This window comes from Coregonus lavaretus, assembly GCF_964263955.1.
Source record: "Coregonus lavaretus genome assembly, contig: HAP1_SCAFFOLD_563, whole genome shotgun sequence".
Lineage (NCBI taxonomy): Eukaryota > Metazoa > Chordata > Actinopteri > Salmoniformes > Salmonidae > Coregonus > Coregonus lavaretus.
The window spans coordinates 40,831-55,814 of record NW_028161406.1 but is presented as its reverse complement, the minus strand read 5'-3'; the positions used below and the strand labels follow the sequence as shown (position 1 = coordinate 55,814).

General features: G+C 47.5%; 1 protein-coding gene across 1 annotated transcript; it reads left to right on the top strand.

Moving 5' to 3' along the window:
- Positions 1-5,883: 5,883 nt before the first annotated feature.
- Positions 5,884-7,272, top strand: LOC311120721 (transmembrane protein 200A-like; the record flags this gene model as incomplete). The annotated part of the gene is made up of 1 exon (XM_084195299.1): positions 5,884-7,272. The coding sequence occupies one exon, from the start codon at positions 5,884-5,886 to the stop codon at positions 7,270-7,272; it is 1,389 nt and encodes a 462-aa protein (XP_084051425.1).
- Between the last annotated feature and the right edge of the window lie 7,712 nt (positions 7,273-14,984).

Below are 14,984 nucleotides of genomic sequence, written 5' to 3'. Positions count from 1 at the left end.
TTTGTGGCTATCTGGCTAGCTAACAGTAGTCATTAGCCCTATTGACTTACTATGACCTTGTGATTTACGCACACTACAGTGGGTCTACGGTGTAGGCAGGTAAACGTGGCAAAATTAACACAGCATGTATTTATTAACGTATCGAGATACAAATAATGTAGTCAGGCAACATATGAGATGTGATTAGGCAACATTTCATTCTGAAGTCGGAGTGTATTTTCTCTCGCTTCAACTCAAATAATGGCCGTCATTGATTTCAAGAAATTTAGTGTAATTTTTACCTGGTTTCGTCATATTTCTGTGCGTACTTTCCGTTGAAGCTTGCATAGATGCATGCTTCAAAATATGTACAGAGTTGGCATTCGAGAAGAGCATGGCGGTATACATTTTGAGAAACATCCGATGTCTGTGTTTTTATCACAAAAGCAACAGTTGTATCACAGCCATTGTGTCAAATGTGTTGTACATCAGTTGTACAACCCGAGTGTGTACGGGTTTTGGTGGATCATTAAAAGTTTAATCTGATCAACATCTTTCTGACTGATCTGAATCACGCTGTCTGCATCCCAAATAGCAGCCTATTCTCTATATGGTGCACTACTTTTGACCAGAGCATAGGGAATAGGGTGACATTCAGGACGCTTTTGCTGTCTAAACCAGCCCTGCATCTCCATTGAGGTCAAATAAGCCAAACCAAATCAGGACGGGATCCAAAGCAGTGTTGTAAATTACATGCCACAGTAGAGAGAACCCTGGCTCTGAGAGGAGAGAGGACCCTGGCTCTGAGAGTAGAGAGGACCCTGGCTCTGAGAGTAGAGAGGACCCTGGCTCTGAGAGTAGAGAGGACCCTGGCTCTGAGAGTAGAGAGGACCCTGGCTCTGAGAGTAGAGAGGACCCTGGCTCTGAGAGTAGAGAGGACCCTGGCTCTGAGAGTAGAGAGGACCCTGGCTCTGAGAGTAGAGAGGACCCAGGCTCTGAGAGTAGAGAGGACCCAGGCTCTGAGAGTAGAGAGGACCCAGGCTCTGAGAGTAGAGAGGACCCTGGCTCTGAGAGTAGAGAGGACCCTGGCTCTGAGAGTAGAGAGGACCCTGGCTCTGAGAGTAGAGAGAACCCTGGCTCTGAGAGTAGAGAGGACCCTGGCTCTGAGAGTAGAGAGGACCCTGGCTCTGAGAGTAGAGAGGACCCTGGCTCTGAGAGTAGAGAGGACCCTGGCTCTGAGAGTAGAGAGGACCCTGGCTCTGAGAGTAGAGAGGACCCAGGCTCTGAGAGTAGAGAGGACCCTGGCTCTGAGAGTAGAGAGGACCCTGGCTCTGAGAGTAGAGAGGACCCTGGCTCTGAAAGTAGAGAGGACCCTGGCTCTGAGAGTAGAGAGGACCCTGGCTCTGAGAGTAGAGATGACCCTGGCTCTGAGAGTAGAGAGGACCCTGGCTCTGAGAGTAGAGAGGACCCTGGCTCTGAGAGTAGAGAGGACCCTGGCTCTGAGAGTAGAGAGGACCCTGGCTCTGAGAGTAGAGAGGACCCTGGCTCTGAGACTCCTGCCATAGTAGAGAGGACCATGGCTCTGTGACTCCTGCCAGAGTAGAGAGGACCCTGGCTCTGTGACTCCTGCCAGAGTAGAGAGGACCCTGGCTCTGTGACTCCTGCCAGAGTAGAGAGGACCCTGGCTCTGTGACTCCTGCCACAGTAGAGATGACCCTGGCTCTGAGACTCCTGCCAGAGTAGAGAGGACCCTGGCTCTGAGAGTAGAGAGGACCCTGGCTCTGAGAGTAGAGAGGACCCTGGCTCTGAGAGTAGAGAGGACCCTGGCTCTGAGAGTAGAGAGGACCCTGGCTCTGAGAGTAGAGAGGACCCAGGCTCTGAGAGTAGAGAGGACCCTGGCTCTGTGACTCCTGCCAGAGTACAGTTTGTTATTTCAGACCAGTTGAATTGGCCACATCTAGTCATTCCTCTTCTGGGGGACAGTTTGTTCGTTTTTCTCTTCTCAATGTTCTTCAAACCCAGAGAATACATCAGAGGTGCAAGGTGGCCAGGGGCAAGGTGGCCAGGGGCAAGGTGGCCAGGGGCAAGGTGGCCAGGGGCATGGTGGCCAGGTGGCCAAGGGCATGGTGGCCAAGGGCATGGAGGCCAGGTGGCCAAGGGCATGATGGCATGGTGGCCAGTGGCAAGGTGGCCAAGGGCATGGTGGCCAGGTGGCCAGGTGCATGGAGGCCAGGTGGCCAGGGGAAAGGTGGCCAGGGGCATGGTGGCCAGGGGCATGGAGGCCAGGTGGCCAAGGGCATGGTGGCCAGGTGGCCAGGTGCATGGAGGCCAGGTGGCCAGGGGCATGGTGGCCAGGGGCATGGTGGCCAGGGGAAAGGTGGCCAGGGGCATGGTGGCATGGTGGCCAGGGGCAAGATGGCCAGGGGCATGGAGGCCAGAGGCATTTGTATTTGTATATATTAGGGATCCCCATTAGCTGCTGCCAAGGCAGCAGCTACTCTTCCTGGGGTCCAAACACATTAAGGCACTTGCATCACACATAAAACAAAAGATAAAACAGTACATCATATAAAATTATTACACTACTACATATCTACAATACAAAATGTATAATACCACGATACAACAATATTACAATGTATGTGTGAGTAGAGTGCTTGTTCTAGCGTTTGTGTGTGTGTGTGTGTCTGTACCTGTGTGTGTGTCTCTTCACAGTACCCACTGTTCCATAAAGTGTACTACTGATTCTACTGCTGGCATCAGTTACCTGATGTGGAATAGAGTTCTATGTAGTCATGGCTCTATGTAGTACTGTGCGCCTCCCATAGTCTGTTCTGGACTTGGATTGTGAAGAGACCTCTGGTGGCATGTCTTGTGGGGGATAAAATGGTGTCCATTCAGCTTGACAACACTTCTTACAAAAACAAGTAGTGATGAAGTCAATCTCTCCTCCACTTTGAGTAATGAGAGATTGACATGCATATTATTAATGTTAGCTCTCCGTGTACATTTAAACTCTACAGGCTCGGCGTCCCTATACCGGGATGGTTGCTGCTCAATATGAGATATGTGACTAGAATGGCGTTGTAAACAACAGCCAACTTTCCAGGACATAGACATGTCTTATATGGGCAGAAAGCTTAAATTATTGTTAATCTAACTGCACTGTCCAATTTACAGTAGCTATTACAGTGAAAAAATACCATGCTATTGTTTGAGGAGAGTGCACAACAACAAAAACGTATCACGGAAACTGGTCTGATACATTCACCTCTGAAGGTAAATAATGTACTTACATTCAGTAATCTTGCTCTGATATGTCATCCTGAGGGTCCCAGAGATAAAATGTAGCATAGTTTTGTTTGATAAAACAAGCCTAAGATCACCATGCGCAATGCCAAGCGTCGGCTGGAGTGGTGTAAAGCTTGCCGCCATTGGACTCTGGAGCAGTGGAAACGCGTTCTCTGGAGTGATGAATCACGCTTTACCGTCTGGCAGTCCGACAGACGAATCTGGGTTTGGTGGATGCCAGGAGAACGCTACCTGCCCGAATGCATAATGCCAACTGTAAAGTTTGGTGGAGGAGGAATAATGGTCTGGGGCTGTTTTTCATGGTTCGGGCTAGGCCCCTTAGTTCCAGTGAAGGGAAATCTTAATGCTACAGCATACAATGACATTCTAGACGATTCTGTGCTTCCAACTTTAAGGCAACAGTTTGGGGAAGGCCCTTTCCTGTTTCAGCATGACAATGCCCCCGTGCACAAAGCGAGGTCTATACAGAAATGGTTTGTCGAGATCGGTGTGGAAGAACTTGACTGCACAGATCCCTGACCTCAACCCCATCGAATACCTTTGGGATGAATTGGAACGCCAACTGCGAGCAAGGCCTAATCGCCCCAACATCAGTGCCCGACCTCACTAATGCTCTTGTGGCTGAATGGAAGCAAGTCCCCGCAGCAATGTTCCAACATCTAGTGGAAAGCCTTCCCAGAAGAGTGGAGGCTGTTGTAGCAGCAAAGGGGGGGACCAACTCCATATTAATGCCCATGATTTTGGAATGAGATGCTTGACGAGCAGGTGTCCACATACTTTAGGTCATGTAGTGTATACTGTATGAATAAAGAAGTCCTATGGGAGACCAGTTTGGACCCTGTGAAGTTGGCCCGTGCTTCATCATTCATTCTAAACCATATCTAAAGGGCTTTGATGAACTCCAGCCAAAGGATGAGGCCTGTGGCCCCCCATCTGTCTGTCTGTGTGTATGAATATTTATCAAACCGTGAAGAGGAAGACATGCCTTTAAAGAGAGACCACAGAATTGATGTGACGTACTGTATGTTGTGAAGTCAAGAAGATGGAAGAAAAGCCTTTCTGTTTTTCTCTGTGTCGTCTGGAGCGAGACTTCAGGCTACATTTGACAATGGACGGGACATATTGATGGTGTGTGACAAAATAATCTTAACGTTTATTAGACTTTTATGTGTTTTTGAGTGTTAGGTGCTGTCATCAGATCAGCTTGGTATAGGGGTAAGGATATAAAGGTGTTGTTGCTTAGCAGCTTAATTGCAGTCAAAGTGTTTGAAGCAGTTTTTCCATTTCACCCCACCTTGTTTATGGTCATGTGGGCTTTCACCTTGTTTATGGTCATGTGGGCTTTCACCTTGTTTATGGCCATGTGGGCTTTCACCTTGTTTATGGCCATGTGGGCTTTCACCTTGTTTATGACCATGTGGGCTTTCACCTTGTTTATGGTCATGTGGGCTTTCACCTTGTTTATGGCCATGTGGGCTTTCACCTTGTTTATGGTCATGTGGGCTTTCACCTTGTTTATGGTCATGTGGGCTTTCACCTTGTTTATGGCCATGTGGGCTTTCACCTTGTTTATGACCATGTGGGCTTTCACCTTGTTTATGGTCATGTGGGCTTTCACCTTGTTTATGGCCATGTGGGCTTTCACCTTGTTTATGGTCATGTGGGCTTTCACCTTGTTTATGGTCATGTGGGCTTTCACCTTGTTTATGGCCATGTGGGCTTTCACCTTGTTTATGACCATGTGGGCTTTCACCTTGTTTATGGTCATGTGGGCTTTCACCTTGTTTATGGCCATGTGGGCTTTCACCTTGTTTATGGTCATGTGGGCTTTCACCTTGTTTATGGCCATGTGGGCTTTCACCTTGTTTATGGTCATGTGGGCTTTCACCTTGTTTATGGTCATGTGGGCTTTCACCTTGTTTATGGTCATGTGGGCTTTCACCTTGTTTATGGTCATGTGGGCTTTCACCTTGTTTATGGTCATGTGGGCTTTCACCTTGTTTATGGTCATGTGAGTGTTTCCCCGGCTCGCGACCGACATCAATGGTTTGGAACAGTTTGTTAGAGGAGTAAGCTATTACTTGAATTGTTTTCTGTGAATATTAACATAAACAAATGTAAAATCTATGCAAGGAATACAAATATTCACAAAATAACTTCAGTATCTCTCTTGTAAATTAAATGTTTTTAACAAATTATTTCAGAAGGGGAAACATTTGGTCGTGTCACACATCAGAAGCTATTTTTACAATAGAACAATAGAACAGCAAAGTATCGGCAGTATGAAAGTGAGAACATGTTATAATGAATTCTAAGAGGCTGAAGAGTTCAGTGTTTACAGGATAAGGATGCAGTGTAGCATCAGTTAAGTCAAGTCAAAAAGTTGATTTAAAGTGGGCTCACAACACACTTTAGAAGATTAAAAAAGAGGAACAAAACAAAGTAGAAAAAAAGGGTGTGGGAGAAAGGTGAACAATATAAACAACAGTATATATAAAAAAAAGATAGTCCATAGGAAATGTGTCTTCCTAACCCTTGAACTTTGCCCCCCCTTCCACAGTGTTCCGATAGGGCACTGGACCGAGCCGCACCATGAAGACCCAGAAGGCCGACCCCCCCGGGGGCCCGACGCCAAGCTCCCCCACCCCCCACCAACGGATGTCTGGCTTCAGCCTGCGGGGACAAAAGAAGGAGGGCCTGATCCGCGGCAAGCTGCGCATTCGCTCCATGCCAGGAGCCTTCCTGGTGCTGGGGGTCATGGTGGTGTTGGTGGGCACGGCCCTGGCAGTGGCTGGGTACTGGCCCTACCGGACCCACCGTTCCCAGCTGCTAGGAGTTGGCCAACAAGGCTCTGGTTCTGTAGATGGTGCAGGAGGAGGTGGAGGTGGAGGTGGGGGTGTCTCTGAGCCCCAGTCATCCGGTTGGAGCCTGGGGGCTAAGAGCCTCCTGACCACGGCCAATCTGATCCACAGTGAGAGGATGAAGCTCCTGGGACCGGTCATCATGGGTGTGGGGCTGTTCATCCTCATCTGTGCCAACACGGTGCTGTACGAGAACCGCGACAGGGAGACCCAGGTGCTGCTGGCCCAGATGCGGAGCGTCATCTGCTCGGTGTCGGCGGCCGTGCCCTCGGCCGACCTCTCAGACATGGCAGCAGCCAACTCCATGGCCAGACACTACCAGTGGGTGAGCAGTCTGCCCGCCGCCCACCTTAACATCCTCTATCTGCAGCAGCTGGCCAGCTTAGAGCCCCTGCTGCAGACGACCAGAGACAGCAGGCAGGAGGACAGGGCAGCTGACTGTACGTACCAGCAGGCCACCTTACAGACAGAGGCACTACACCACCAGGAGTCAGCCTCCACCCCTTCCCTCCACTCCTCCCACTCCAACTCCTGCAACTCCAGCAAGACTGACTTCAACACGCAGAGGGCCGGTGGTGCTGGTGATCCAGGGGTAGGGGGCTTCAGCCCGGACCCCCAGCCTGCTCACCTCTTTAAGCTCAACAACTACCTGGTGTCAGCCAGCTCCATGTCCTTGTCCACTCTGGGAGGGGATGACTGGGAGAGGTCGGAGGTCACAGCCACGCTGCCCAGGCGCTCCCACAGTCTGAGCTACAGGACTAACCCCGGCCCCCACGGGCCCCACGGGCCCCAGACTGTAATATGTCTACAGGAAGGGGCCATGCGACCCAGGGGACCTGGGGCAGACCCAGAGATAGTGCGGGCCAAGCCCACGCGGAGGGAGCCCAGCTCAGACGCGTGTGTGAACATGGTTGGGTGTGGAGGTGGAGGTGTGGAGCCCCCGGAGCTCACTCCCGTAGAGGAGCAGAGGCACCGCAGCTGGCCCCGGTTAGACCTGGGCTGTGCCCGCAGGTACCTGAAGCTGGACAATAAGGAGGACTCGGTGGACAGACTGCTAGACCAGTTGGAGCAGCAGTGTTCTCAGTGGGATAACAGTTTCGGCTCAGGGCCTTTTCAGTGAGAGCCAGTAAAGGCCCCATATCTCAACATGGCCCCATATCAGGGCCCTCTGTTTAAAAAAAAAAAAAACAGCTTATAGAGAAAGATCCTCATGGATGCTGATATATCGACTACCGGGAGTAGGAGCTTTTTCTGTTGGATCATAATTGTGCACTATTTTCACTGACTCTTGAAACCGAGAAGGGAGGCTATAAAAGAAACTATTCTAGTGAAATTCAGTCTGTGTGACGCTGAATTCCTCTCTCTTGGGATACACAGTACAATGATGAGGAGCTTCCAATCTAAAGATACAAACCTTTTAGAAACCTTGTTTCTCGGACTTCCCATGGCGTGGATATATAAACACAAGCGTTGGAGGACTGCAGATGAATTGGTTCAGTTTGGCAGACATCATATCTGAAGAGGGGAACAATACACACATTGTCATTAGATGATTTGCCAGTCTGTTCACTGGGTGGCAGTTAGGCTTGGCACTTGGCAGCAATGTGGAGGAATCAATTTGTCTTTCATTGGCAAAGCGTTGCTTGTTTTCAGGACACCGCAAGCACATCATAATGTGGGAGGTAGAAACACATTCTAATGAGCGACTGTCTTCACTTTGCAATCAATTTAAAAACCAACTACTCTGATCCGGTGAGCGCCATATGTGCTACTGATAACAGCTAGTGAAATAAAAGATATGTCCCAGAGACCAAAACAGGTTCATAATAAAGATGTAATGTGTAATCTACATAGTTATGCAGAATAATGGTTCAATTGGCTGTGTGTCAGAAAAAGAGATCGTTAATGATAGGTTGGTAACGCTTTATTTAAATGGCACGTACATAAGGACTTCATAACACATTCATAAACAGTACGTAAGCATTTATGAAGTATTATGTATGGCTTAAGAATGTGTAATAAATCCCTTTATGTAGGTACCCTTTAACAACTATGTTGTCCGTTTGCTGTAGTTCTATTGGTTATTTCCAAGACCCTATTCCTTATATAGTGCACTACTTTTGACCAGCACTCATGGTGTTCTGTAAAGGGCAGGGCTCTCCGACCCTGTTCCTGGAGAGCTACTGTCCTGTAGGTGTTAACTCCAACCCTGTTCCTGGAGAGCTACTGTCCTGTAGGTGTTAACTCCAACCCTAATCTAGCACACCTGATTCTAATAATTAGCTGGTTGATAAACTGAATCAGGTTTATTACAACTGGGGTTGGAGCGAAAAACCTACAGCAGGGTATCTCTCCAGGAACAGGGTTGGAGAGCCCTGGGAATATGGTGGTATTTGTGACGCAGCCCAGGTGAATCAGCGGTGAGGAACCACACCCCCCCCCCCCACACTTCCTCCTGTCTACCGTTCCAAATGGCACCCTACTCCTTACGTCTGTATAGGGAATAGGGTGTGATTTGGCCCTAGAGTTTACGAGGAGAGGTCAAGCCTTCCTCCATCCAATACAGGTGAGGGAATGGAGGACAGACAAGTCAGTCTCAACACTGTCTCTCTCTGATTTAGTGGAATGAAATGGTCAGTGTTTTTGCATGCAGTTGGGGTGGGTGGGGCTACGTGATTAAGACATGTCTGGTTCCCTAGAGGACAAGACCACTCCCCCCCACCCCCCCACGCGCACACACACACACACACACACACGCACACACGCTGGATGATGTGGAGAGAAGGCTCCACTGTGTTTGCAATGCCACAGTCTCTCTCTCTCTCTCTCTCAAGTGTTGCCCGTATTGTATGGCATGTCAGTGTGACAATTGGTGTTCTAAATGTACAGTATTACCAAGCAATATCAGTAGGTCTGACAGAACAATTATTGTCTGTGTCTGGCCTGTAGACCCACATACCATGCCTGTGTTTCAAATATAAGGACAAGCAAAAAAAAAAAAAAAAAACATCCTTGTGTTGTCGGTGGTTTCATTTGTTCAAATTTGGGGTATGTATGTGCCGTCATTATGTCTGTGGTCAGCACTGATGACCCTATTCCTCACACTGATGACCCTATTCCTCACACTGATGACCCTATTCCTCACCAGACCAGGGGCTCCGCGTCTCATTCTTCCTCACAGCTCTAGGATGTCCGCCTGGGATGTGAAGCGGCGAACCTCCCAGCGGTCACCAGGCCGGTCCCACAACTACACTACAGCCAATCAGTAGGCGTTACCGCTACACAATGGATTCAAATGGGACAAAATGGAAGTCTGAACAGCCTTTTGGAATCTCTCGTATCTCGTATCTCTTTCCTATCTACTTTCTCCACTACTATTATTCTGATCTAAAGACTTTGACAGACGACATCCTCTTAGTTAGATAACAGTCACCTACATTTTACAAAACCACAAGTTCCTCTTAATAATATTATGCCATTTAGCAGACGCTTTTATCCAAAGCGACTTACAGTCATGCGTGCATACATTTTTGTGTATGGGTGGTCCCGGGGATCGAACCCACTACCTTGGCGTTACAAGCGCCGTGCTCTACCAGCTGAGCTACAGAGGACCACCTCCTCTCTCTGTTTAGATCTGCCCTCACATCACGGCCTCCTGTTGGAGCAGTCCTCCTGAGGGGTGGAGAGGAAGGAGAAATTCCCCAGCTGTAATTATTCTATGCAGCGCTCCTCTACCAGGCCAACCTTTTCCCCCCCTTATTAGATTTTATGGTTCCTTCCAGGCAGGTATGCAGTCTCTCGTGATCTTTTCTCATTTAATTGGTTGTTTACAAGATGGCTTCTGAAATTCTAACAGCTCATAAAGCTAGCAGGCAAGACCCGGGGCCCTCTCCTGCCAAAATCACAAGGAGGTGGAGGATTACATATGTGGGAGGGGGTAGAGGGGCACGGGGGAGAGAGGAGGTGGGACCGTTACATCACCAAAAAAGCCAATGGCAATTGTGCTGGCCCACTTTCCACATTCTGTTTATCTGCTAAGCTATCTGTCACTCCAGTTGGAAGGATTTACGTTCGGCGCAATGCCAACAAGGATATTGTGAACCGTCCATAAGATGATTTGTCTGGTGAAGTTGCTGTAAATTGTCTTCCATTGGCATAAGGTGCTGTCCCATTACAACCTCCTGAAGCATTAGCATCTGGCAAGCAGAGATTAACCAGGCTGTGTCCAAAATGGTACCCTATTCCCTATGTAGTGCACTACTTTAGACCAGAACCCTATTCCCTATATAGTGCACTACTTTAGACCAGAGCCCTATTCCCTATGTAGTGCACTACTTTAGACCAGAGCCCTATTCCCTTTATAGTGCTAGAGTGCACTTGTTTTGAACAGGGCCCATATGGCTCTGGTCTAAAGTATTGCACTGCGTATTTTCTAGTTATCATGTTAGAGGAAACTACAGCAACTTATGTAACCCTGTGGGTGATCAGGGTTTTGTGATTTAGAAAGAAAACTGAAATGTGTGGAGGAGTACTTAGAAACACGACTGAAATATTGTTGAATATTTTCTAAGGTCTGTTGGAATAATGCAGTCATAACTCAGTATTAACTTAGAGTTTTAACTCAGTATTAAGTTTCAGACATCATGCTGGTGGGTGGGGAGGACATGTCGCTCAACCCAACAGAACCTTGCAATTAGTGTAATGTGTGTGTTTGTTTGTGTTTGTGAGGGAGCTGAGTAAACTGCTTAAAGCTGGTTTTAGTCGTGTTTACTGCAGTCAATCAGAGGCACGGCATCGTTGGCCTGTATGCAGGAGTCAATGGGATCCAGCTGTGGATGCAAAACAATGGTTTCAAGGGATACTAATTTACCAAAGGACTGGAGAGACCAGGGGAAAAGCTTGACACAGGCTGTGGTGTGTCCTTGAACTAATCCTCCAGGAGTGTTTCATTCAAAAACAAGCTTTTCAGTGAGCGTGGCTGTGTGTGTCCCAAATAGCACCCTATTCCCTATATAGTGCACTACTTTTGACCAACTAGTGCACTAAATAGGGAATATGGTACCATTTGGGACTGAGCCATGCCATTCCACCTATCCGAAGCTATGCAAATATGCCCGTCAGATCAGACTTGAGGGTGTCAGGGGAGAGAGACAGGGTTTCTGGTCCTGCTGTAAAAGCTTTATTCCTCTCCAGCAGGCACTTCAAGTCACCCAGCTACTTACATTTTAAATTTAAGTCATTTAGCAGACGCTCTTATCCAGAGCGACTTACAAATTGGGTGCATTCGACTTACTTCCAGTGAATCTGAACTGAAACCCAGGAGATTTTACAGGCTTTCCAAAAACGAGGTAGAAACGGATTAATGACAATGTGGCGATTATGGAGCTTCCAACAATAGAGGCAAAACTCTGCAACGACTCAGCGTTTGTCCCAAATGGCACCCTATTCCCTGTTCTGGTCGAAAAGTAGTGCACTATAAATGGAATAGGGTGCCATTTTGAGACGCAGCAGAGTATCTAAAAGGCCTTACAGCATTATTCAGACATGGTGGGAGATTATCTGCATGAGATTAACATGCTCAATTACAATATGTTCTGTAGGGCCATTTATCCCAGTCTCTAACATAACGTATGCTGCAGTTTATTTTCTATTATGTGATTTTCCAATTACACAACAGCATATCGGTGAAGCAACTGAGGTAAATAACGTATATGTTAATTACGGTTGAGTTGTGGATTCCAGAGCAATTCTTTACACTCACAAATGGATCATTGTTTACTGGTTATATAATGGTAATGATGAGTCATGGTTGTAGTAGTATGGATGATCGTACACGACACGCTCCCACTTCCTCCCCTAGCAGTCCGTCACTGGGTTCAAGGAAGAACCACTCACTGTCTCTCAGTAAAAGGGTGGTCTTTAGGACCTAAGAGGTCACGGTGCCATTTTAAGGAGTGGTCGAAACGTACACAATTGTTACCCGGAGGAAAATAGGGGGACGGTCATGCTTTTTAAATTTCAGTTAGGGGAAGTTTTTATTTTTTTGGGGGGGGGTCCAGTTGAGGTTCATGTAATATGTAATTGATTTAAATGTCATATTGCTCAGGGTTTGAGAATTAGTTGCTTTGTTATGTCTCGATGTGTGCCCGATGCTGCCCCATCATCCCTGATTCTCCTGGGCGCACTATAATAATAATAATATGCCATTTAGCAGACGCTTTTATCCAAAGCGACTTACAGTCATGCGTGCATACATTTTTGTGTATGGGTGGTCCCGGGGATCGAACCCACTACCTTGGCGTTACAAGCGCCGTGCTCTACCAGCTGAGCTACAGAGGACCACTATATCAAGTGCTCCTAGTGTGGTCTCAATCTAATGATCCATAACCTAAACTATAGACTATAGGCCTAGGCTTTACGACGAGCATGCTGGGAGCACAGGGCATAGTTATATTTCTAAGAAAATGGTACTCCCTTCCTGAGTTTTTGCGCTGCTGGGATGGTGTGTATATAATATGGATATCATGAGCCCTGATCTGCCCTGGTAGGGATTGCTGCTACTATAATTGATTTGAATAAAAACAATATATTTTGTTGCCCATAATGAAGCTATATGTCCGAGTTATTGACCTCACAATAAGCCATATTCTGGTAATTTACATAACTTACATTACTATGAAGCGGCTGCCGTGGAGATGGACAGAGCATTGGGTGCTGAAAGTAGGCTAATTCGAGAAGGCCTAATTCATTAAAACAGTCTTCATTTTAATTAGACTTTAGGCAACTAACAACAAGAGGGCTTTGTGTTGGAGCCTATTTCTTCATATTCAAGAAACAAGAGGTAGGCCTACCTGTTTGACAGAATTAATTATAGTCTACTATCCATAGAGTTAGCCAATTCCTTCAGTCACCATGCACTCCTTAAATATCTCAGTGTCAGTGAAGGGCTTGGTGTGTTAAGTTAAAAAACAGGGCTCGAATTGAAGGGGTTTGTGAGGGTATTGTGGCTTAAAGCATAGTCCTACCCCTTGTTAGCTTAAGATTTCGAAAAAATTTAATGGACCTGATTTATATAAAGCGATCTATAATGACGCTTTAGTCCGCAATGCTAAAAACAAGCTGTCAAATTCCGGGGAAAGACGTGACTCCGATGCATATGGGATATCTCCCGAGTGGCGCAGTGGTCTAAGGCAAAAAAAGAAAAACCCTTGAATGAGTAGGTGTTCTAAAACTTTTGACCGGTAGTGTATTAAACAACTACTAACTCAAAATCAGTCAGGAGCAAACCAGGTAGCCTTATTTAGGCTATAGCCCGCCATTTAAGAAATAAAGTGTGAAGCATTGTGACCCGCTACAGACTGGCAGGAGAGCTCAGCATTTCAACAACAACACATCAACAACATGCCAATACATTTAGGCTGTATAAAATGAAAAAATATATATATTATGACTTAGAATTAAATAATAACGCAAAATGCCTTATTAGGCTATACAGTCATTCAACAGTGCCTTTTGAATTCACTTTTAGAAACAGGAGTTTGGCCCTTCTTTGGTGTGAGGATCATGCGGTTGAGCTATGCATCCCTAGTTTGTTAATTTAGCCTAGCAGATGCTCTTACACTGCTCAAAAAAAATTAAGAAACACTTAAACAACACAATGTAACTCCAAGTCAATCACACTTCTGTGAAATCAAACTGTCCACTTAGGAAGCAACACTGATTGACAATAAATTTCACATGCTGTTGTGCAAATGGAATAGACAACAGGTGGAAATTATAGGCAATTAGCAAGACACCCCCAATAAAGAAGTGGTTCTGCAGGTGGTGACCACAGACCACTTCTCAGTTCCTATGCTTCCTGGCTGATGTTTTGGTCACTTTTGAATGCTGGCGGTGCTTTCACTCTAGTGGTAGCATGAGACGGAGTCTACAACCCACACAAGTGGCTCAGGTAGTGCAGCTCATCCAGGATGGCACATCAATGCGAGCTGTGGCAAGAAGGTTTGATGTGTCTGTCAGCGTAGTGTCCAGAGCATGGAGGCGCTACCAGGAGACAGGCCAGTACATCAGGAGACGTGGAGGAGGCCGTAGGAGGGCAACAACCCAGCAGCAGGACCGCTACCTCCGCCTTTGTGCAAGGAGGAGCAGGAGGAGCACTGCCAGAGCCCTGCAAAATGACCTCCAGCAGGCCACAAATGTGCATGTGTCTGCTCAAACGGTCACAAACAGACTCCATGAGGGTGGTATGAGGGCCCGACGTCCACAGGTGGGGGTTGTGCTTACAGCCCAACACCGTGCAGGATGTTTGGCATTTGCCAGAGAACACCAAGATTGGCAAATTCGCCACTGGCGCCCTGTGCTCTTCACAGATGAAAGCAGGTTCACACTGAGCACGTGACAGACGTGACAGAGTCTGGAGACGCCGTGGAGAACGTTCTGCTGCCTGCAACATCCTCCAGCATGACCGGTTTGGCGGTGGGTCAGTCATGGTGTGGGGTGGCATTTCTTTGGGGGGCCGCACAGCCCTCCATGTGCTCGCCAGAGGTAGCCTGACTGCCATTAGGTACCGAGATGAGATCCTCAGACCCCTTGTGAGACCATATGCTGGTGCGGTTGGCCCTGGGTTCCTCCTAATGCAAGACAATGCTAGACCTCATGTGGCTGGAGTGTGTCAGCAGTTCCTGCAAGAGGAAGGCATTGATGCTATGGACTGGCCCGCCCGTTCCCCAGACCTGAATCCAATTGAGCACATCTGGGACATCATGTCTCGCTCCATCCACCACAGACTGTCCAGGAGTTGGCGGATGCTTTAGTCCAGGTCTGGGAGGAGAT